Source organism: Athene noctua, chromosome 25 (assembly GCF_965140245.1).
Source record: "Athene noctua chromosome 25, bAthNoc1.hap1.1, whole genome shotgun sequence".
Lineage (NCBI taxonomy): Eukaryota > Metazoa > Chordata > Aves > Strigiformes > Strigidae > Athene > Athene noctua.
In genome coordinates, this window is record NC_134061.1 from 559,310 (window position 1) to 581,893 (window position 22,584).

The 22,584-nt window shown below is 68.6% G+C and overlaps 1 protein-coding gene across 2 annotated transcripts; it reads left to right on the plus strand.

The window, feature by feature from the left end:
* Positions 1-35: 35 nt before the first annotated feature.
* STAT3 (signal transducer and activator of transcription 3) lies at positions 36-15,421 on the plus strand. Of its 2 annotated transcripts, none has more exons than XM_074927109.1 (24): positions 36-154; positions 6,429-6,575; positions 7,189-7,333; positions 7,453-7,551; positions 7,975-8,070; positions 8,155-8,236; positions 8,583-8,677; positions 8,839-8,990; positions 9,431-9,589; positions 9,708-9,800; positions 10,293-10,352; positions 10,635-10,664; positions 10,788-10,881; positions 10,965-11,012; positions 11,223-11,306; positions 11,402-11,500; positions 11,670-11,805; positions 11,999-12,051; positions 12,134-12,228; positions 12,477-12,616; positions 12,887-13,102; positions 13,272-13,314; positions 13,575-13,687; positions 13,774-15,421. In XM_074927109.1, the coding sequence occupies exons 2-24, from the start codon at positions 6,448-6,450 to the stop codon at positions 13,827-13,829; spliced, it is 2,316 nt and encodes a 771-aa protein (XP_074783210.1). In that variant the 5' UTR covers positions 36-154; positions 6,429-6,447; the 3' UTR covers positions 13,830-15,421. The 2 variants fall into 2 exon arrangements, with proteins under 2 accessions (XP_074783210.1, XP_074783211.1); XM_074927110.1 differs by having other exon boundaries at positions 12,887-13,099.
* The last annotated feature ends 7,163 nt before the right edge of the window (positions 15,422-22,584 follow it).

Genomic DNA, 22,584 nt, shown 5'->3' on the forward strand with positions numbered 1-22,584 from the left:
GCGGCAGCGCCGCGTCGCCATTGGCCGCGCCGGGCGTGACGCAGCGGGAGGGGCGGGGCCGCGCGGGCAGCAGGTTTCTCGTCACTCGGGCAGGGTCCGGACGCGATCGTCGCCGGCACCGGGAGCCGCCGCCCCGCCCCGCCCGGGACCGCCGGTGAGCGCGCGCGGGGGCCGGGTGCCCGCGCCCCTCGGTGCGGGGCCCCGGGGGCCGGTTGGCACCGGGGGGCCGGGTGTCAGGGCCCCGGGAGCGCCGGTGTCCCCCGGAGCGGGCTTGGGGCTGGGCCGGGAGCGGGCGGGCACGGGCACGGCTGCTGCCGCCACCGCGGCCCCCGCCCGGGGCGGGACTCGCTCCCGCTGCGCCTGCGGCCCGCCGGGTGTCCGCGGGGCCGGGGTCTTTCCCGGGAGCCGCCCCTGCGGCCGGCGGTTTCGCTTTTGCTGGGAGGGGGCGGCTCGCTCCGGGCTGCGGCCGGTGCCGGCGGCGGGGCCGAGCTCGGTGCGGCCGGGAGCGGGTGCCCGGCAGCAGGTGGGGGCAGCACCCCCGCTCCCGGGGGGGCGTAATTAGAGAGGAGTTAATGACCCTGATCCCTCCTGACCGTAAATGGGATTTCTCTCCTTCCCGCAGCTCCCAGCAGGCGCAGAGCGAGTCCCTGCCCCGCAGACCCGGAGCTCCGGGCGCCGGGCCCGTGCCCCCAGGCACCGGCGCGGAGCCGGGTCTGTCGCTGAAGCGCGTTTACACGGCGCGGACCCAGCGGCGGGTTCGAAGCCGAAACGGGCTCCTCGGAGAGGGGAGAAGCGTCCGCGGGGCCTGGCCGGGGCTCGGGGGGGCGGACAGGGGGCTCCGGGGCGGCCCGTGCGCCCTGGGGGTGTCACCGTAGGGCGGCCCTTGGGCCACAGCCCCGAGCTTGCCCGAGCCGGGCGTTAGGGCAGGTGCGGCCTGGCCCGGCGGTGGGATTCTCGCGCTGATGAAACGGCTCCTGAGGCAGAGACGGACGGGTCCTGCCCCGGGCAGAGCGAGGCTCCACGCCCGGGTTGGCCTCGAGTGAGCTCGGGGCTGCGGCTCGCCGGGGGCCAACCCCGGGCCGGGTGTTGGGGTGACCCCGGCGGTGGCCGAGGGGGGGTGCGGGGCAGAGCCCTTGTGTTGTGCCTCTTGGGTGAGCGTTTGGGCCGTGTGGCCCGGCTGCCCGGGCGCTCTGCGGGGACCGAGGGCTCTGCCCGAGGCTGCCACGGGCTGCGGGTGCCCCCCCCGTGTGCCTGGCACAGGGGCGGGGGAGCGGGGCGGGTGGGCTCCAGAGAAGGTCCCTCCGCTCCACAGGGCACTGGCCCGGCCTCTGTGTGTGTGTCGGGGCCGCTGAGCCCGTTCCCACCCTCAGGGTGCTCCCTGTCACCGTCGCTCCTCGGTGCGGCCTCTTCTGCTGTGGATCCGTCGGAGGCGCTGGAGCGGCGGAGAGGGCCGGCGGGGGGGCGTGCAGCTGGGCCTCCCCTGTGCCGGGGCACGGGCACGGTGTCACCCGCCGCTCCTGCAGCGGGAGTTACGTGTCGGAGTGGGCCCCGGGGAGCCGCTGAGCTGCGATGAGGAGCAGCCAGCTGCGGCCCGGGGGTTGGCCAGGGAACGCGGCGCTGCAGGTGCGAGGTCGCCCAGGGCCTCCCTCTGCCCTGCGCCGTCGCCCTCTTCTCCTGTCACACATCTCTGCGGCGCTGCCCCGTCCTTCCCACCTCCCGGGCTGGCTCCCAGAGCGCTGAGCCGAGCCAAGTTCTGCTAACGGCCTTTTCAAACTTGCTCTTGTGTTTGCCTGGAGCAATTACCCGCCTTGCTGTAGAAGAACGGTGTTTCATCGGCCCGGGGATGGTTGTGTGGAAGCGGGGGGGCAGCGAGGTGCCTTGCTGGAGAGGGGGGGCTCTGGCGAAGCGTGGTCACTGCAGTGACAGCGGTTACAGACCTGCCAGCGCTGGGGGTGACCGAGCGTCCCCCTGCTTGTGGCGCTGCGGGATGAGGCGCCGCTGTCCTGTCCCGGCCCTCCCCGGTGAGCCGGGGAGCTCGTGGAGGTCGTTGCCGGCTGTGGGGGTGCAGGCGCGGGGTGTCCCAGGTGTGTCCCAGAAGCGGGAAGGCAGACGGAGCCGCTGCGGGGCTGCTCCCAGGGTGCAGCCTGTTTCCGACGAGGCTGCAGGAGAGTGCAGAGCTGTCCCGCGCTGCCGGTGCCGCGGGCCCAGCGCCCTGCCCTCGCAGGGGAGCTAAAGAAAGATGAACTTTAGTGCTTGAGCTACTTTTAGCACCTTCACTCCGAGCTCTGGACAGAGTGTTTGCACTCTGGGCTTGCATCATGCCGTGCTTGGCCCTGGCCCTGTCGGTTGCTCCCTGGCTCCGTTCCAGGGGCGGGAGGAGAGGCAAACCGCAGAGACGGGCGAGCCTGGCGGGATCGGAAAGGTTCAGCCTCAGGTCTGTAAACCCTGTCAAGGGAGGCTTCCCAGGCTGGCTGGGGGAGGCTCCTGCGTGGAGTTTTGGGGCTGACAGACCAGCGCTTCCCTGACGCTGGTGACTGGCAGGAAGGAGCGTCACGGGGCCGTTCCCAGGCTGCCTGGCCGCGCTCTGCTGGTGCTGGAGGAGCTGCAGCTCGGCGACAGCATCTCCTCTCAGCCCCTGGGAGCGAGGGGAGGCTGTTGGCTGCGTCCTGACCGCTTCCTGCTCCCAGCCCGTCCTGCTGTCCCACATCCTCCCCTGACCCGCCGGTGGGCTGGGTGGCTGCTGTCACAGGGCCCCCTCCCCGGCCGCCTGCCCTCCTGTCACCCGCTGCCGCCGTGGCCTGAGCCCGTGTTACAGCAGAGCCCGTCTCGAGGCTCTTCCCGGCCCGCTGCCCGGGGAGGGTTTGTTGGGTCAGGCTCCAGCTGAGCCGGGGGCTATAGAAACTCAGCGTGATCCACTGCGACTGCTGCGGGATCCCTCGAGGTGAGAGCTGGAGTTAGCGGCGCCCCGGGGCTGGCGAGCAGCGGCGTGTCCTGCCCCGCGTGGGACGAGCCTGCCCTGGCTCTGTGCCCTGCGTGTGCTCTGCGGCGGCTCCTTTGCTCCCTCGGAGGCACCGCCAGCGGGGAGCGGCAGAGCAGCCCCGTTCTGCCACGCACTAGTTCTGTTTTTCAGGGATCGGTACGACGCGGTGCTGGGGCCCGCGCGGGGCGTCGCTTCCTGCGGCCGCGGAGCATGCGCTGCGCCGGGAGGACCCTGCGCTCGAGCAGGAGCCCGGGCTGCCGCGGTGGCTCGTCCTGACGCTATTTGCGGCAGCGAGAAGTGGCTGGTTCCCGTCCAAGTGCCGCGCCGCAGCCCTGGGGCTCTGCTTGGCCTTTCGGCCTGGTACCGCCCTGCAAGACCCAGACTCTGGCTTTCTTGTGGAAGATCTTCTTGGGCCAGGGGCCAGTGAAAGCAAGTGCTCACGAGCCGCTTGGCACGGGGGGCTGCGGGGGGCCGGCCCCTGCGTGATGGTGGAGCTGCAGCGGCTCGGGGCAGCGGCTGCCGCTGCCGGACACGCTGGCGAAGCCCCCCTGATGCGCGAGGGTCCAGGGGGAAGCGGGGTGGCCGAGCTCGCCGGCAGGCAGGGGACTCTGGTAGGATTTCAGCTCTTGCCCGGCCCGTGGATTTGTTGGGGTTTTGCCCCCAGGAGCAGCACCGTACGGCTCACGCTGTTGTAGCAGCCTCAGCGCTCCGCGTGCCGCCGCAGCTGGACAAGCGGCTGGCGAAGGGCTGGATCCACTGCAAGCCGGGGGCTTTGGTGTGGTGTCCAGTACGCAGCGTGAGCTGTGGCTCCTGGCCCAGCCTGTCTCGGTCTGCAGTTGCAGAAAGCAAAAGTTGTGTCCCTGTACATCGAGCCGGGTCCTGCTCCAAGGCTGAAGGAGCGTCTGCTGTTCCAGCTCCGCGTGGGGCAGGGTCTCTCCTCCTCCCTCTCGCTATTGCCCCACTGGAGACAGGGTTGGTTCACGTGGTCTTCTCAGAGGATTGCACCAGAGGGTTCCTGTTCAAGGCTAATGTCCTGCGGGTGTTGCTCCTGTCTTTGGGGCTATTCGATGCTGGGAAGTTCTAAAAAACTCTTTAACTCCACGTCAGGCACCAGTGTCTGTCTTCTCCCTGTGTCTCAGTCCACAACAGGACGTTCCCCTTCCTCTCCCTCTTACAAAAAAACGCCCAGAAAAACGGGGAGAGTGTCACGGGCAGCGAAGATCAGAAGAGACAGGCCGTGGCGCTGGAAGCGATCGGCCACATGGGCCCATCGTGGAGAAGCAGCCGGTGACACCCAGCTCCGTGCTGCGCAGCCCCTCCTCGAGGAGCTGGGCGGGCGGGGGGGCAGCTGCAGGCGGTGACAGGGTGCCCGTGGACCCCTCTGGTGCTGCTGGAGCCAGCTCTGTGCTCCCGGCAAGGTTCAGAGCTCCTGCCCGGGGGACTCTTGCCCTCACGGCCTCGCCGATGCCCGTCCTGGCTAGTGAAAGCCTGCCGGGCTCCCGCGCGGCCACTGCCCTCGCTCTGGCCTGGCCATCGTGTCTCCGCCTGCTTCAGCCGCCTGCCCTGCCGGAGGGGGTAAATCCCGTGTGGAGGGGCGGCATGGCCTTCCTCCCCCCGCCTCCGCGCTGAGCCCCTCGCACCTCCCGGCGCCTTCGCTGGCGTTGCCCACACCGAGCCCGGGGCCAGCCTGGGACTCGTGGCCGGTGCTGGCCTCCACGCCTGCTCCCGTGGCCCTGGCGCGGCGCTCGCTGCGGGGACCTTCGGGAGAGCGAGCAGCCTTCTGCAGGGAAGGGACCTTCTGCCGTGTGGGGCAGGGCTCTGCGCCGTTGCTCCCCGCCAGCCCCTCGTTGGCGTTGGTTTGATTTCCATCGATACACGAAGTGCTAACTCGAAAATCGCTCCTTCCTTGTTTCTGTTGTTTCCCGGCAGTCTCCGCCTTCTGCGCTGACTGTAAGCTCTGCAGCTCCTTCCCTGCCTCCCGGAGCAGAGCCAGGCTGCGGGCGCCTGGGGGGCTTTGGCACCAGACTAGAGCCTTGTACCTGTTGCTGGTGACCCACGTGCCCGAGACCCCATTTCCCCCCGTGGCACGCAGGTAGGAAAGCTTTGGGAAATGGAGCCTCTCTCTGGAGAACGTTTGGCCGAAGACAGGCGCTTGGGAGCTCCCCTGCGGGGCAGGTCGGTGCTGGCCGGGCTGAAGCCGGGCAGGCGGCGGCTGAACTCCTGAGCCGAGCCCAGAGCTGGGCTCAGGGACCCGCGCCGCTCGGCGGGGCTGGCCGGGGGTAGGAGCTGCCTGCGGCGTAACCCCGGGCTGACCCTGCGGTGAGCAGCAGGGCGAAGCGAAGCGCCTGCCCTCCCTCCTGCCCCTCGGGGGGTGAGAGGCTGCGGCTGAACCCGCTGCTGGGGTTTTGCTCCCCGAGCCCTCGGGCTGTGTGGGCTGGGAGACCCGCGGGTGGGCGAGGCGAGGCTGGGCCGGGCCGGCCTGCTGCGCTCGGGAGTTACCGTGCAAATGGCCCCCGGCTGCCAGCGCCAGCTCTGCTCCTCTGATCTCAGATGGTTTAGATTAATTCCGTGACGTGGTGAAAAGAGAATGAGTCAGAATCTGGCCTTTATTCAGCTTTGCAGCTGGGGCAGCTGGAGTGAAACCTTTCTGCTGCCACCCTCCTGGGGAAGCTGGCCCGGGCAGGGCAGGGGCTGAAGCTGCTTTTCACACTCACCTGCAGCTGATGTCGAGTTGCCTCCCGGGAGGGAGCGGTGCTGCTGGGCCCTCGCGTTTTGGGTCTCTGGCTGCTTTGCCACTCGCCCTGCGGGCCGGCGAGGCTGCCGTCCTGCACTGCCGGGGCGCAGGTGTCAGTGGGTGTGAAAAGGGCTTTTCCCCTCGCAGCCAGGCTCGTTCCTGCCCTCTCCTCCCCCGGGCGTGTGTGACGTTAGTCCCGCACTAGTGATGAGGTTTTGGTCTGTGGTTCTGTCTTCCTTGACCCAGGTCTGCCCTGGGGGGGTGGCAGCGGTGCCTGCCCTTGCCAGAGCCCAGCCTGGAGGCACAAACCAGTGCTGGTCCCAGGGCTCCTTGAGCTGGTCCCCTGGCTGCTGGCCCAGGGCGGGTTTTGCTGAAGCAAAAAAACCCAAAAGCTCCTGGACACAGGATCAGCTCCGCGGGTCACTGGGCCTGGGCTCACCCCTCGGGGAGTGTCAGAGCTCTGGGGTGTTGTGGGCCCAGAGCTGCACCCACAGCCGCTGCCCCGGCCCCGTGCTGCCCTCGGAGGGAGGGGCGCTGCCCGGCCCTTGCCCACACCAGCCCCTCAGCTGTGTGCCCTGGGCTCGCTGTGCCCCGGCTGTCTCCGGTTCTGGCCCCTCAGCCCTTCCCGGAGGGGAGCAGCTGCCAAGCGGCTGGCGAGAGGGACCTGGGGGTCCCAGGTGCCAGCTCCGAGCAGCACGTGTGTGTCCCCCCCAGGTCCCCGGAGCTGGCCACGATGGCGCAGTGGAACCAGCTGCAGCAGCTCGACACGCGGTACCTGGAGCAGCTCCACCAGCTCTACAGCGACAGCTTTCCCATGGAGCTGCGGCAGTTCCTGGCCCCGTGGATCGAGAGCCAGGACTGGTAAGACCTTGCGAAACCCCGGCCTGGGGACTTTGCTCGGGACACCCGCCCTCGGGTGGCAGCAGCCGGGATGGGGGTGGTCTGCAGGAGCTCTGCTGCCATCCCCGGGCTCGGGACTGGTGGGACTGGTGTCCCTCCCGGGGGGAGAGCTGGACCCCGCACACACGGAGTCAGACCCCGGGCCGGGGGAGCCCCAAAGCGGAGAAAGTCCCAGAGTCCCCATCCAGGCTCTGCTGCGGCCGGGGCTGACCCAGAGCGCTGATCCCAGGCTCCCGCCCCGAGAGCACGTGGGACTGGTGAGGTGCTCGCGTGCGCTGTCTGCCTGGCTTAAGGCCAGACTTTAAGCCCGAGTCCAAAACCTCCCTGTTGCCCTTGCGGGCACAATCCAAAGGCTCAGTTTGTTGGCGAGAAGCCAGTCGGGCCTGCTCCGGTGCAGGTGAGGAACGTGGCTGGAAGTTCCACTGCCCGGGGGGCGGCGGGTGTGGGCAGAGCTGCCCTGCCTGCTGCCCTGCCTGCTGCCCTGCCTGCTGCCCTGCCTGCTGCCCTGCCTGCTGCCCTGCCTGCTGCCCTGTCCCCTGTGCCGGGCACCCAGGCCTCTGCCCCCCCCGTGCAGGGCGTATGCTGCCAGCAAGGAGTCGCACGCCACGCTGGTGTTCCACAACCTGCTGGGGGAGATCGACCAGCAGTACAGCCGGTTCCTGCAGGAGTCCAACGTCCTGTACCAGCACAACCTGCGGCGCATCAAGCAGTTCCTGCAGGTGAGCGGGGGGGAGGCGCGGGGCAGCCTGTGGGAGCGTGGCGCTTCCTCGGCAGCACTGGAGGGCGATCCCGGGCGTGACGCTGTGCCCACTAACCCCGGGGCTCGCACCTTTCACAGAGCAGATACCTGGAGAAGCCGATGGAAATAGCACGCATCGTGGCTCGCTGCCTGTGGGAAGAGTCCCGGCTCCTCCAGACAGCTGCCACCGCGGCCCAGGTCAGTGGCTCGGCTGTCCCGGGCCCCCGTCCCCCCGCCCGGGGCTGGAGCCGCAGGCCGAAGCTCCCCCCTCGCTTCGTGCCGTGGCGATGGCTGCGCTGTGCTGGGGGACACCCGGCCGCAGGGGTCGAGAGCTTCTGCTCCCCGGGCCGCAGCTGCTGCCCGCCAGGATGCAGCCCGGGCGCTCTGTGCCGGGGCGCCCTCGGCCGCGTACGTCCCGCTCCCCTCTCACCGCTGGCGCGGGGTGAACCCTGCGCCCTGGCCTCGCCGAGCAACCCCTGGGCTAGCGCTGCCACCGAGCAGTGGCTGCTCTGGCTTTTGTTAGTGAGGGGGGTGAAGACCCTTCCTGCCAAACCCCAGGCCGGCAGGGGAGCGTCCCTGGGTCATGGCCCTGCCCTGACACCCTCCGTGTCCCCTCTGCAGCAAGGGGGACAGGCCACGCACCCGACAGCAGCCGTGGTGACGGAAAAGCAGCAGATGCTGGAGCAGCATCTGCAGGATGTGAGGAAGAGGGTGCAGGTAGGTGTACTGCCTTGGCACCTCCTCCTTTCCCCACCTCAGTGATTTAGTGCTTTGAATAAATCTGCATCTCTTGCCTCGCAGGATCTGGAGCAGAAGATGAAAGTGGTGGAGAATCTCCAGGATGACTTTGATTTTAACTACAAGACTTTGAAAAGCCAAGGAGGTAATGGAAGCTCATTAGCACCTGGCAAACCAAAGTGTGTTCCTGCAGGGAAACTTGCTGGAGGGCGTGTTCCAGCCCTCCCGGTGCCGCCTCTCCCAGGAGGGTGGCTTGGGCTCAGGGCGTTTGCCTGGCGCTTGGAGAAACCTTTTCTTTTATTTCTGCCCCTGACGCTGCCTCCCGGGGAGCTGAACCAGAGCTCTGCCTGCCCGTAAAGGCAATGGCGGGGAGGGCAGCAGGGCGCGCGGGGGCTCCCAGGGCTCCTGCGCCTGGAAGTCCTTTGGTTGTGTGACGCTTGGGAGGGCGAGAGGAGCCCGTGTGCTCAGCTGAAGCTCTCACCTCTGCACAGACATGCAGGATCTGAACGGGAACAATCAGTCCGTGACCCGGCAGAAGATGCAGCAGCTGGAGCAGATGCTCACCGCGCTGGACCAGATGCGGAGGGTACGCGGTGCGGCCGCGGGCGGTGCCCGTTTCTTGGGGAGCTCGCCGCTCCCGGAGGCCAGAGCGGCCCTGGGAGACTCCTTCCCTGGTTGTGAACGTGAAACTCGCAGATCTCGGAGGGCGCCGCAGGGTGTTGAAGGTTCTGCTTTCCTTTCTGACAGGGGATTGTGAGCGAGCTGGCCGGACTGTTGTCAGCCATGGAGTATGTGCAGAAGATGCTGGCGGATGAGGAGCTGGCGGACTGGAAGAGGCGGCAGCAGATCGCCTGCATTGGCGGGCCACCGAATATTTGCTTGGACCGGCTGGAGAACTGGTAGGAGCTGCCTGGGGTTGGATCAGCCACGGCAGAGGTGGCTTTCAGACACCTGCGGTGGAAATGAGCTCTTTGCTTCTGGAAACTTCCTTGCAAAGTGGCTTCTCATGCCTGCGAGCATAAATGTAGCGTAAATGTAATCCACCGTCAGGCTGATCCTCCCGAGTGGGCACTAGTGCTGGAATGCTTTAGCCCCAGGCCCGAGGGATTTTGAGGCTGCTGTGAGAAGTTCCTGTTCCTGGTGTGTCTCTGCAGAACTTGGGTGCCTGTGGGTTTCTTTTGTAATGCACGGCCTAGAAAACCGCCCTGGGCCGGGAGCCACAGACACCTTCTGTTCTGTTCTGGGCTGGTTTGGTACAATCAGGGGGCAGGAGGGTGCTGCGGGCGGGGGCCAGGCGGGGCTCGGGCCAGCGCTACACCGGGCTCTCCCCGTCCCCCAGGATCACGTCCCTCGCGGAGTCACAGCTACAGACCCGGCAGCAGATCAAGAAGTTGGAAGAACTGCAGCAGAAAGTGTCCTACAAGGGCGACCCCATCGTCCAGCACCGGCCCATGCTGGAGGAGCGGATTGTGGAGCTGTTCAGGAACCTGATGAAGAGGTGCCAGGGGCTGGGCGGGGGCTGCGGGCACTGCCCTGGTGGCGGGTGTCGGGGGGGCCCTGAGCGTGCCGGGCCCGGCCTGGGGGCTGAGCGTGGCTCTGGCGCCTTCGCCCCGCAGCGCCTTCGTCGTGGAGAGGCAGCCCTGCATGCCCATGCACCCCGACCGGCCCCTCGTCATCAAAACCGGCGTGCAGTTCACCACCAAAGTCAGGTGGGTCGCTGGCCCCGCCATCGCGCTGCGGGCGGGGGGACCGAGGGGGGGCCGGGGCCGATCCAGCCTCCGCTGGCGCTGGGGGGGGCGGTGCTGGAGAGCCGCCCGTGCGGCTCGGGGCAGGGATGGTGGGTGCTGGCCGGGGCCCCGCCGCCTTCCCGGAGGCAGCCCCGGGGTTCCGGTAAATCCCACCGCAGGGGCGGGAGCGTCAGCGCGTCCCCGGGCAGCGGCTTCCCGGCTGCCCTGTGTCCCCCCCCCGGCCTCTGCTCGGAGCTGCCGCGCCGCGTCCCGCCTGCGCTCCCGTGTCGGCGTCCGGCCACGGAGCGGGGTGGGGGGGTGTTCAGCGGCAGCCAGCGGCTGAAACCACTGCCGCGGCGGGCGGGTCGGGCCGGGCGGGGGGCTGCTGGGGGGCGGGGGGCCGCCGTGCCCCTCAGCTGTGACGCTGCCGGAGGCCGTGTCGCGCTCACGCTCTGCGTCTGCTGCTCTCCGCAGGTTGTTGGTCAAGTTCCCAGAGCTGAACTATCAGCTGAAAATTAAAGTCTGCATTGACAAGTGAGTCCTGCGCCCCGATCCTGGCGGCGCTGGGTTACCGGAGCGGGACCCGCTCCTGCGGCCGCGCGTCGGCTCCCTCCCTGCGCCCAGGGCCGGCGTGGCCCCCAGCGGAAGGGGAGGGCGCAGGGTGACGCTGGGTGCCAAGGGTTCGTTCCCGTGGTGGGCGGGGGACAGCCTGGGGGGCCCGTGGGACTTGGTGTGCTGCAGCCAGCCCCACACACCAGCTCGTCTGCACCAGGGTCAGGCGGCCGTGGCCGTGACCGGGTGTCTCCCCTTTCCTAGGGACTCCGGGGACGTCGCAGCGCTGCGGGGGTAAGTGCGACATTTGGTTGTTTTGGTTTTTTCTTGCTTCTGCTTTTAATCCTGGCACACGTCCTACCGCACGTTTGCTCCGGGAGGGCCCTGTCAGCCACGCTCTGCCTTTCCTCTTTCAAGGTCCCGGAAGTTTAACATCCTGGGGACAAACACCAAGGTCATGAACATGGAGGAGTCGAACAACGGCAGCCTCTCGGCGGAGTTCAAGCACCTGGTAGGTACCTGGAGCTCCCGGGCCGCTCCCGTTAAGGCCGTGTGCCGTGGCACCGTTCTCCAGCCGCCTCCTTCTCTCCACAGACCCTGCGGGAGCAGCGCTGCGGGAACGGGGGCAGAGCCAACTGCGACGTAAGTGCTGGGGGCCCTTTGCCAGCAGCTCTGCTCCCCACCTTGCTCCCTGAAGAGCAGCTGAGCCCCGAGAGCTGGCGGGAGCCCTGTCCCCAGATGGGGTGTCCGCAGGCACCCTCCGGCCCCTTGACAGTGGTGCTGGGCCCGGCGGCCGTGTGTCAGGCCAAGGGCAGGTGTCCTGTGTGCTCACAGCGTCCTCTTCCACCCCAGGCCTCGCTGATCGTCACCGAGGAGCTGCACCTCATCACCTTCGAGACAGAGGTGTATCACCAGGGGCTGAAGATTGACCTGGAGGTGAGCTGTGGGTCCCTGCCCGTCGCTGCCGTGGGCCTGGGCGCAGAGCAGCCCTGGGAGATGTCCCAGCCTGTGGTCACATCCCATCTTTGCAGACCCACTCGCTGCCCGTGGTGGTCATCTCCAACATCTGCCAGATGCCCAACGCCTGGGCGTCCATCCTCTGGTACAACATGCTGACCAACAACCCCAAGGTAGGGCCCGGCGCCGGGGCAGCTGGCAGAGCAGCAGCGCAGGCCTTGGGGCCCGGGGCTCTCAGCAGGCCGGCTGCAGGCAGGGAGAGGGAACCTGGGGCCTGGGGGCAGGACCTGGCCCTGCTTCTGTGTCCATGTCCTGCTCAGGGCTCAGTTTTCCCTCATGCAGAACGTGAACTTCTTCACCAAGCCCCCCATCGGGACCTGGGACCAGGTGGCAGAGGTGCTGAGCTGGCAGTTCTCCTCCACCACGAAGCGCGGCCTCAGCATCGAGCAGCTGACGACGCTGGCAGAAAAGCTGCTAGGTAACCCGGCGGGGGTGTCCTGCCCTCCCTGCCCTCGCCTCCCCGCTGCGGGAGGCTGTCATTGTGTGTGGAGGGGAGCTGTCGCTTTCAGTTGCTCAGTTTTCTCCCAGACGCCATAAACCTTGGGTTGCTCCCTGGAAATGGTGTCTTTGGAAGAACAGCTCTAAATGTTGATGCTCCTGTTCTCTGCCAGGGCCGGGTGTGAATTACTCTGGCTGCCAGATCACCTGGGCCAAGTTCTGCAAGGTAGAACCTCCCTCTCTTCACCCAGCACCTTCCCCCGGCTGCTCCCTCCCTCCCGCCACGCTCACGGCCTCTCTGCCCTCAGGAGAACATGGCTGGCAAAGGCTTCTCCTTCTGGGTCTGGCTGGACAACATCATTGACTTGGTGAAAAAGTACATCCTGGCGCTGTGGAACGAAGGGTGAGGCTGGGCCAGCGCTGGGCTGGGCCCTGGGGGGGTCCCGGGAGCCCTGTCCTGAGGGGGTGGGTGCCTTGCCGGGGTGCAGCTCCTGGGACGCTTTTTCTGTCCAGGCCCTGGGGGCCGGTTCAGAATGGAACCGACCCGGGGATCCTTAACACGTCGGTGGCTGCCGGGGGCCGGGCCGGGTCCCGCCGCCACGCAGAGCGGGCAGGGTCCGTGTCCTGACCCCGCGGCGTCCCGCTGCCCAGGTACATCATGGGCTTCATCAGCAAGGAGCGGGAGCGAGCCATCCTGAGCACCAAGCCCCCGGGAACCTTCCTGCTGCGGTTCAGCGAGAGCAGCAAGGAGGGCGGCATCACCTTCACGTGGGTGGAGAAGGACATCAGCGGTACGTCGCTGTCCCTCGCTGCCCGGCGCGCGGCCGCCGCCGCTCCCGGGGCCCCCGGCCAGACCCTTGTTCTGTGTCCTTGTCCCGACGGGGCCCCTGCCTCGCCCGGCTGTCCTTTGCTGGCCCCGGCTCCTGCCGGTCCCTGCCCGTGGGGCGCTGGAACCACCGGGCAGGCCCCGGCCCCGGCCTGTCTCACCCCTGGGGCGGTTGGGCACGGCCCGGCCTTCGCCCAGGGGTGTCTCGCCCTGTGCCGAAAGTCTCCTTGTACAGGGAAGACCCAGATCCAGTCCGTGGAGCCTTACACCAAGCAGCAGCTGAACAACATGTCCTTCGCGGAGATCATCATGGGCTACAAGATCATGGACGCCACCAACATCCTGGTGTCGCCCCTGGTGTACCTGTACCCCGACATCCCCAAGGAGGAGGCCTTCGGGAAGTACTGCCGCTCCGAGAGCCAGGAGCACTCCGAGGCCACCGACTCAGGTAGTCGTTGACTTTCTGCGCTCCAGCACGACTCCGGTGCCGCTGGACGAGCTGCCACCGGGGCCAGGCACAGCGTGGGACCAGCGCGGGGTCCCGGGGGGCTGCGGGGGGGCTGGGGGGAGCAGGGTTCCTCCTCCGGCGGCCGGTGACGAGGCCGCTCGCTGCTCCGCAGGTGCTGCTCCCTATCTGAAGACCAAGTTCATCTGTGTCACCCCGTGAGTGTTCTGGGGTGTCTGGGGGTGCTGGGGGGGTGCCCGGCCACGCCTTGGGTGGGGGGCCATTCCTGGACTCTGCCTGGGCGCCGCGGGGCTCCAGCCTGGGCCGGGGGAGCCCGTGGGGCTGAGCCGGGCTCCAGCGCGTGGCCCGTCCCTCCCCTCCCGGGGCCCCTTTCCTCGGCAGAGCCGGGGGTGGGCGCTCTGCCCGGGCCCTGACTCCAGAGTCTCAGTGCTGTTCCCTCCCTCCCTCCCTCGCACAGCACCTCCTTCAGCAACACCATCGACCTGCCCATGTCCCCGCGCACCCTGGACTCGCTCATGCAGTTCGGCAACAACAGCGAGGGGGCGGAGGCCAATGCTGGGGGGCAGTTCGGTGAGTCCGGTGGGACGCGGCAGCCCGGGGGCTCCCGGCTGTGCCCGCGCGCGAGCCCTGTGACCCCCGGCTGTGTCTCCCCCCAGAGTCGCTGACCTTCGACATGGAGCTGACGCAGGAGTGCGCTTCCTCCCCGATGTGAGGTGCTGTGCCGGGGCTCGGGCTCCCCCGCCTCCGAGGAGCTCCCCCGGCTCGGCCGCGGCTGCGGGGCCCTTCCTCGGGGGGAGCTGGGGGCTCCTCGCCACCGATTCCTTGTTTGTCCTAAGCGACCACCCCCCTCCCCAGGGCGGCACCCTTTGTCTCTCGGGGGGGAGGGGGGATGAACCTTTTTCTATTTCCTTCCATAACAGTTTTTTATTATTGTTTTGCTCATTCAAGTGCCTATTAGCCTCCGATCGCAGCCTCAGTTTTTACAAACGCTTCTGCAGCCCCGTCCTGCTGCCCGCTGGTGAAAGCTGCCTCCCCCCCGCCGGCGTCCCGGAGCCCAGGGAGATCCTCGGGGCGCCTGAGGGGATCGGCCACCCCTGGCCTCCAGGGCCCCCCCGTGCGCGGGGCAGGGGGGTCTGCGCTGCTCCCGCCCCAGCGGCCCCCGGCGCTCGCGGGGTCTCTCCTCTCAGCTCCTGGCCAGCGCTGCGAGGCGGCCCCGAGCTCGGGCTGGCTCCAGCAGCCCCAGGCTCCTGCTGGGACCACTGACTCCCCCTCGGTGCAAAGGCCGCCCCGGGCCAGGGCAGGGACGGGTCCCGACGCCAGCTCACGCCTGTGGGCGTGTGGCCCGTGCACCTTGGCGCAGGTTTGGGCCCTGGCTCGCCCCGCGGCCGGGCTGGTGCCCTCCCTGTGCAGCGTCGGGATCGTGGGGGGCTCTGGATCCGGGGTGACCTGCAGTGGGGGCCTGGCCTGGCCCCTTGGCTCTGGTGTGGCTCGTGGTGGCCCAGGCAGGGGTGTGCAGCTCGGCGGGGGCTTGCTGTGGTGGTTCTGTTGGAGGCTGGCTGCCCTTGGGGCTGGAGGGAGCTGATGGTGCAGGGAGAGGAATCGAGCGTTGGGCGGCGCTGGGCAGAGCTGAGGGTGTCGGGGGGGGCCGGTCTCCTTGCCGGGGGTCGAGCTGTGCTGGCCGGTGGTTGTGGCTCTGTATTTTCCGAGAGGGGGGAGCCCCCCTGCCCTTTTCCTGCCCTTTTCCTGCAGCAGGCACAGACACCGATGAGCAAGGGAGGGGAGGGAGAGGCTGTGGGAGAGCTGCCCCCCCCCCCCAGCACCTGGGGTCACTGCTCTGTGGTAGGAGGGGGCTGTGCTGGGCGGGGGCTGCGGGTGACACCAGCGGAGAAGCGTCTCGCTGGGCACCAGCCCCGGGTCTGCGAGGGGCCCCGGGTGGAGAAACCCCCCCGTGCTCTGCGCCGGTGCCTGGCTCTGCCTCTTCTGCCCCGTGAAGAGCGTGGGGGGGTCTCCCGGCCCCCCAGCCCGGGGCTGCCCCGTCACCATCGCAGCCTGCGGGCGGGGGGGCTGTGGGGTCCGGGCCAGCCCCCCTGGCTGCTTGTGGGGGACAGGAATGCCCGTGGAAGCTGGGAGGGGCTCAGAGGGGCCGCGGGCCGCTTGCCCCCACGCCCCTGTGTAGCTGCCTCCAGCTGCAGTCACTGTAGCCCTGGGCAGCACTTAATACTGTAAAAAATTTTATTTTTTTGTATATTTTATTGCTGTATCTAGAGGCTTTAACCTTCTCCAAAATAAAGGCTCTGAAGCGACGCTCTCTGGGGCCGAGTTCAGCGCCCGCCTGGCCCCGCGCCGGGAACTGGGGCCTCCGTCAGCGCGACGCCGGCCCCGAGCCGGAGCTGCGGTTTGCTCGGTGTGACCCCCCCGCGCCCCCGGGCTGCCTGCGCCGCCGCCCGCACGCGTGGGCCCGCGGGGCCTTGGCACCGGGGGGCTGCGGGCTGTCCCCCCCAGCCCGCACTGGTTTCTCTCGGGTCTCTCCTCCGCTTGCGTCAAGGAAACTCCGGCGGCAGCGTGGGAGGACGCGGCTGCGCCCGCGGCTCCGGCTGCACCCCGACCCCTGCGCCGCTCCCGGGGGGCTGGGGGTCCCTCCCCTGGGGTTGGGGCGCGGGGGGCGCTGCCAGCGGGACGGGGCTGCAGCCGGGGACGGGCCACTGCCCCCAGCTGAGGGTGGCCCAGGCTCTGCGGGATGAGGTGGGTCCGTGTGTCCCGGGGAGGTGCTGCCCGTAGGGCTCCTGCGGGATCCCCCCCCAGGCCTCTGCCCCCCCCCCCGTGGAGCAGCAGCCTCGGGGCAGGGTTTGGGCTCTGACGAAGCCGAGAGCGGGAGATTATTGCCCTGCCCCGGCGGGATTACCGGGGGATTTTCATGCGAGTCACGCTCAGTAAATCCCCCGCTGCTGGACGTGGCCCTGAAGCCTCCCCTGCTCTCCTCCCCCCCGCGCCTCCCCTCGGGGTCCAGCCGAGAGCCGAGGCCGCTGTGTCCCTGCGCTGGGACCAGCCCCCCCGCCCTGGACCCCCCATTTCACCTTCAAACCGGAGCCGGGCTCTGCGCTGAGCTGGCAAACCCTGTCCTGCGCCCGAGGCGAGGCCTGGGGCTGACACCCCGGGGTGCGGGGGGGCACAGGGGAGCACGGCCCAGCCCCAGGGACCCCCCCTCTGCCCCTTCCCAGCTCCCCCCTCCCCGCTGCAGGAAGAGCTGGAAACCCTGGAACAAGCAACTTTCGTACCGAGATGCAAACCTGGGGGTTGCCACCACCCTTTGTCAGGAACGCGGCGTCCCCTGTCCTGCCCCCTCCCCGGGTGCAGCTGGGGGGCCTGGCCCCAGAGGAAGGGGCTTCATGGCCCCGCATCTGATCTCGGGGGCTGTGAGTGATCCAGGACGGGGGGGGCGAGCGCTGCGACCGGGTTTGCTGCAGGACCGAGTGCCCGGGGAAGGTCCCGGGGCCGGGCTGGGCTGGCCGGACCCCGACGGTACCGGGGGGCAGCTGGGGCCTCTCCCCCCCCCGCCCAGGTCCTTGGGGGGGTTTGGGTGGGGCTGAGCCCCCCCGGGCAGGGTGCTGCAGCAGGGGCTGTTTGTGGTAACGGAAGGAGGTCGGGGGGGGCTCTGCTCCTTCCCAGGGCCGCAGCCGCCCCCCCGCCGCGCAGCGGGGCCGGTTCTGAGCCAAACCTGCCCTCGGATTAGGGGCCTCCACGTGCGGATAAGCCGCTCGGGTGGCAGCCGCCTGCGGGAGGGTGTGGGGCGGCCCCGCGCTGCAGGACCCCGGAGCAGGAGGGTGCTGGGGTCCGGCTGGCCGAGCCCCGGGGTCCCGCCCGTGCCACATCGACGGTTCCTCGGGGATGAACCCGCAGGCGGGGATTAGAGAGGCCGCAGCACGGCTGCGATTACACCCCCCGGGGCCAAGCGACTCCTGCAGGGACTCGGCCCTGGGCTCCCACGGCCCCGAGCTGCTCTGCCCGGAGCCGGGGTCGGCCGCGGGGTCCGGGCTGTGCCCGTCGGCGGGGCCCCGGCGATGCTGGGGGGTGCCCGAGGGGCAGAGGTGGGGAGAGCAGCTGGGCCCAGCACCCCCCACGCTGATGCTGCCGTACTGACCCCGGCAGCTCCAGTGAGGTGGGGAAACCGCAAACCTCCGCCTCAGCCGCCCCGGCAGGTTCGGCCCCCGGAGCCCGGCAGCGCGGCTGCTCCCACGCGGCCCGTCGCAGCCGCCGCTCACGGTTCCAGGCCACGGGGGGGTTCAGGTTGCGCAGGGAGGAGCGAGGTCCCAGCGCGCGGTCCCCAACCCCGTCCTGCCTCTGTCCAGCCGTGAGCGGCCGCCGAGGTGGAGCGGGATGCGGCGGGATGCCCCGCTCCAAGCGCCCGCCTGAGCCTCCTCCTCGTCACGCCCTCGTGGAGGGCGGCTTTGAGCTGAGCCGCGGAGCACAAGGCATCGCTGCCCAAGCCCAGCGCCATCCCTGCCTCCCAACGCTCGTAAAGCAACAGTCAAATATTGCATCACTCTCAAACTTTAATACGCAGCAGAGCTGAGCCAAGCAAGGTCTCGGCGGCAGCACCCGCTGCCAGGTGTGGCGGAGGTCGGGCCCAGAGCTCCAACACGGTCCCCAAGTGCCACCATCTGCCAGTGCCACCAGCAGCTGCCACAACCTGCCCCTTCTCCTGCGTGTCCTGTCCTGGCTCCTTTGGCTGTGCCGGCACTGGTGCCACGGGCTCGCCTTGCCCCAGCGCAGGGCGAAGGGCCCTGGCCCAGCCCCGCCGCAGCCCCCCACCATCCCCAGGGACTCGTGCTGTGCCCAGGCTGAGCCCTGCACGCTCCGAGCTGCCAGCCCGCTGCAGGGGGGCTCCTCAGGTGGGTTTGTTGCCCTATTTTCCTTCCAGAGACACAGTTTCCTTGCTGTCCATCCACACAAGGCCGGGGGTGGGAGCCCTCGACATCCCTCGGCATCCCTCTGCCTTTGTGCAGGCACAACAGCTCTGCTGGAAACCCCCCAGCATGGGGACCGCGAGCTGCCCCCCGCGCCATCCCCAGAGCCGGGTGCCTGCTCAGACTGCGAGTTCTGGACCACAAAGGCAGAGCCCCCGGCGGCCCCCGGCCCCCGCCTCTCCCCGCTGCCAGTCGGGACGGAGCGACCGGCCTTCCCCTCTTTGCCGCCCAGTCGCCATCTCTTCCAGCTCCAGCCTGGGGGCTTCGGGGCTGCTCTCGCTTTTGGGTTCCTGCTTTCCCTCCCCTCCTGCTTCCTCCTTGGCCCTGGCTGCCAGTTCCCGTTCCACCGCCCGGCCGGACCCCGGCCCGTGCTGCACCGTGCCCGCGTCCCGCTCTGTCTGCGGCCGCGCTGCGGGGCCTCGCTCCCAGCGGGGCGGCCACGGTGCCTCGTGGTCCCGGTCCCAGTGCAGCCGCCGCTGAACCGGGCTGACCCGCCGCAGCCTGTTTATGGCAGGAGCTGGCTGGGACCGAGCGGTTACTGTGGCAACCTGGACTCTGCGCGGGGATGCGCGACTGCACCGGTGTGTGAGGGGGGGCCAAGTGCTGCCCGGTGCCCCCGCTCCTGCTGCCCCCCAGCCCTGGCGTGGGCACGGGACGCTTGTACCCTCAGTCCCAGCTGGGCCCTGGCTGCTGGCCAGCCCCCCCGTGCCCCCCGGGGTGCAGCGGAGCTCGCGGGGCTGATGGGGGCTCCGGTTCCCACCACAGCCCCCGCCTGGATGTTGCTGCCCCGCGGTTTTCAGCCGGGAGGACCTGGGTGGTTTTTCTGAGCGGGATGAATGATGTGAGGGAACAAAGAGCCTTTGCCCAGGCAATAACGCTCGTTGGCTGCCGGGCGTCTGCTGGGGTTGTTCCCAGCCGTCTCCGAGTGGCTGGAAGCAAAGGTTTCCTGTGGAAATTCCCCCTTGGACAAAATGCCATTTCCCAGGTTTTTGCTGGAGCGGGTCCCCCCCTCCCACTGTCACGCGGCACTGTGGGCCCGAGCCTGCGCCGGTGACGAGCTTCCCGGACGGCCGCTGCTTCCCCTGCCCGCCAGCCCTGAGTCGCCGCTGGCCGTGGCCTGGCCGGGCCCCGGCAGGGTCTGTGCTGCCCGCTCCGTCCCTCGGCCGGCCGCCTCCCTCCTTCCTCCCCAGGGTTTCGCATCTTCTCCCTCCCGGGGGGGTCAGAGCCACACGGGCCGTCGGGGCTGGCTCGGAGGGGACGTCCCTTCGCATCCCCCGGCCGCGGCAGAAATAGCCCGGCTGGCTCCAGGCCAACCCCTCTGCGTCACACCGGGGTCTCGAGGGACGGCAGGGCCACGGTGACATGGGTGGGCCGGTCCCTCTGCCCACAGCCCCCCAGCTTTGACAGCTCTGGGTGCACCCCCCTGTCCCCGGAGGAGGATTTACAGCCCATGTCAGGGAAATCGGGACGGGACGTGCCTGGGCACCAGGACAGCACCCTCCTGCGGGGGGCCGGGCCGGGGACAGACCCCGGCTGCCCTGGGAAGCGGGACGGAAGGCGGCGGCCTCGGCCCTTTGCCGCTGCCCGCGGCGCCGCTGCCCGCTCTGCGTGGGGAGCAACCGCGGCCGGGGCTGAGCTCGCGTGGCCGAGCCCGTGACACCGTCCCTGCCTGTGGACACCCGCAGCCGGGGCAGGAGGGGCCCGGTGCTGCCGGGGCGGGCAGGAGGGTGCTGCCAGGGGGCCGAAGCGTCACCCGCGCTGCATCTGAAAGCGAGTGGGAAAACATGAAGCTGTGGCTCATTTGGGGATTCATCTGGTTTTCGTTAGCTGGGCTGGATTATCACAATGGGGTTTTCGGCGCAGATCTGGGACCGTGTGGGACACAAAGCAGGGACGGGCTGAGGCTGGGGTCCTCCCGCCTCGCTGATGGGCTCAAGGAGATGGAGCAGAGGCTGCACCCTGCTCCCAGGTGACGTGGTCGGTGTGGCCGAGCACCGAGCCCTGCGCCCTGCACGTCCCAGGGGCGGCTGCGAGGGACACGGGGGAGCCTCGTACGCGGGATGTGCCGGGAGGGCTTTGGGGAGGGGAGGGCAACAGCCAGCAGCCTTGAGACCTCTCCGGAGGCTGCCTAAATAAATGCTTCCACTCCTGAGAAATAATTAAGACCCTCGAGATGCCACTTAGAGAAGAGGGCTGCTCTGCCTGCGCTCCTCACGCTCCTGCTCCAAACACAGAGGCAATTTTCTAGGAAATCAATTACGAAGCCCCATGCTCCCTCTCTCCCCTGAATGCGCAGCGTCACTCGGCATCCTGTTGAGCTCATCTGAGATGACAACGTGTTTGGCCGCAGCCCAGCCTGGGCACTGTTTACCTTCCCAGAGGATTTTTGAGACTTTTTGAGCACCAGCGCAAGAGTTCCCGTTGTGAGCAGGGACCCAGCAGTGCCGGGAGCTTGCCAGGTTGTGAGAGGGCTCAGGTGCTTCCCCGTGCTCCGCTGGCTGGAGAATCCACGCGGAGGTGCGGGTGCTGCCCGTTAGATCCCCTGGATGCCGACGCATGGCCCCAGCACTGGCTCTCTCATGGCACCGAAGCAGGGCCGGGTGAAATGGCAGAGGGGGCAACGCTGGCCCGGGAACCTCCTCTGGCGTCTGCAGAGTCTGACCGGCCGGGACAGATCCTGGGGCTGTCGGTCGCTGGGAGGGTTTGGTGTGGCCCCCTTGTCCCCAGGAGCCAGCACAGCCACTGCTGCCAGGGCAGGACTGGACAGGGCTGAGGGCAGAGCCGGGGCAGAGCTGGGGCAGAGCCGGGGCAGAGCCGGGGCAGAGCTGGGGCAGAGCCGGGGCAGAGCCGGGGCAGAGCTGGGGCAGAGCCGGGGCAGAGCTGGGGCAGAGCCGGGGCAGAGCCGGGGCAGAGCTGGGGCAGAGCCGGGGCAGAGGTGGGGCAGAGCCGGGGCTTCTCTTGGGTAACATTCCCACCAGCCAGCTTGGAGTTTTCCTTGGGATCTGTTTGAAATGGAACTCAGTTTGATTTGATTCCATTTGCCCTCTCCTCATGGAGCACTCTCCACTTTCTCTCCTATCACTAATTTCTTCCCCCTTTTTTTTTTTCCCTTTCCTACCAAAAAGGGGAGGGAGAAGGGAGGGAAGGGGAGAGGGAAGGAGGATGTTTTGTGTAGGTCTTCCAGCCCTCCCGAGCACATGTGGCCGCGCGGGTCTCTGGCACGGGGAGCGCCACGTCCCCGGGACCCCCCGGATCCGCCTGGACCCGCTGGGCCCGGCCAGGGCCCGGCAGCCACAGACATTGCATGTGACCTTGATTTTCCCGGCCGGAGCAGCCAGTGCCTGGATGGCTCCGCCGATGGGTTTATGTGGGCTGGGGATTGTGAAAGCCGTTTGTCAGCGTGATGCAACTCGCTGGAGCATGAGTGTCCCCAGCCAAGGCAGGGAGGGCAGGGAGCGCAGGCCTTCAGCTGGTTTCCCCATTCCTTTCCTTTGTCTTAGTGGAAAAAGACAGCGTGGGAGATGGTGGCCCCATGCTGGGCACCCGTCCCTGGCTCGCCGGGGTCCCGGTCACCTCCCCACGAGGTCTGGATGCTGCGGGAGCGCTAGGAACGGCAGCCAGGACCCTCCTGGCAGCGACGCAGCGGCAATGTGTCAGCCCCGTGAGAGCGAGATCACTCCCGAGCGTATGACGGAGCGTTTGGTCAGAGCTGGGAGCTGCTGGGGCTGGAGCCACTCGCCCCCCGGGACCGTCCCGTTCATCCTGGGCTGCTCCGGGCACAGAGCGAGGGCTAGCAGGGAGGAGGTGAGCGGAAAAGCAGCGGTTTGTGGCTGCCATTTGCATGGGAACAGGTGCTGGCGTGGCGCCTGCCCAGCCTACAGGTATTTATCTCCTGGACACGTGGAGCCGGGCCAGGCCGTGAGGAGCCGGAGCTGGAGAAGGGCTCTTCGGGGTGTCAGCCTGGGCAGCAGAGCCCCGGCGGCCGTGGCACCCCGGGCAGGCGGTGGCTCTGCCGACTGGACAAGGGGCTCTGGGCATCCTGACGTGTTCCCGCCGTGGCCCCGGACTTCAGGGCTCCGAGCGCTGGGCCCTGGGCTCGCTTCCCCGGCAGCTCCCGCAGCTGCGCGCGCCCGAAGGAAGGAGGAGGACTTCAGTGCCAAAGCAACAGATAAAAACCCAAGACGTGAGAACTTGGGGCTGTGCTCCTACATAACTGCCGAGCGATTCCCAGTCGCCTGTCCCAGCACGGGTGCTCAGGCGAGAGGAGCTGAGCCCGTCTCTCCCGGCTTCCAAGGGCCGGCGCTGGGTGCTCAGCACCCTGGGCAGGGGTGCCCCAGGCTTCTCCCAGGCCGCAGCAGGACAGCACTGAATTTCCCTCCAGAGTTTTTTCAGGCCGCAGAAGATTAACTGGTAACGAAAGTGAAAGCCCAGGAGATCCCATGTGGTGGGCGAGAGCGCTCGAGCAGAAACGAGCACACCCAGTATTGCTTCCTGCCTGGGCGC

Excerpts from the sequence above, each read along its gene's own strand:
- STAT3 (XM_074927109.1), top strand. The coding sequence starts at position 6,448 with ATGGCGCAGTGGAACCAGCTGCAGCAGCTCGACACGCGGTACCTGGAG. Across the intron at positions 7,552-7,974 it reads CAGCTGCCACCGCGGCCCAG|CAAGGGGGACAGGCCACGCA; the intron begins GTCAGTGGCTCG and ends TCCCCTCTGCAG. Across the intron at positions 8,237-8,582 it reads GACTTTGAAAAGCCAAGGAG|ACATGCAGGATCTGAACGGG; the intron begins GTAATGGAAGCT and ends ACCTCTGCACAG.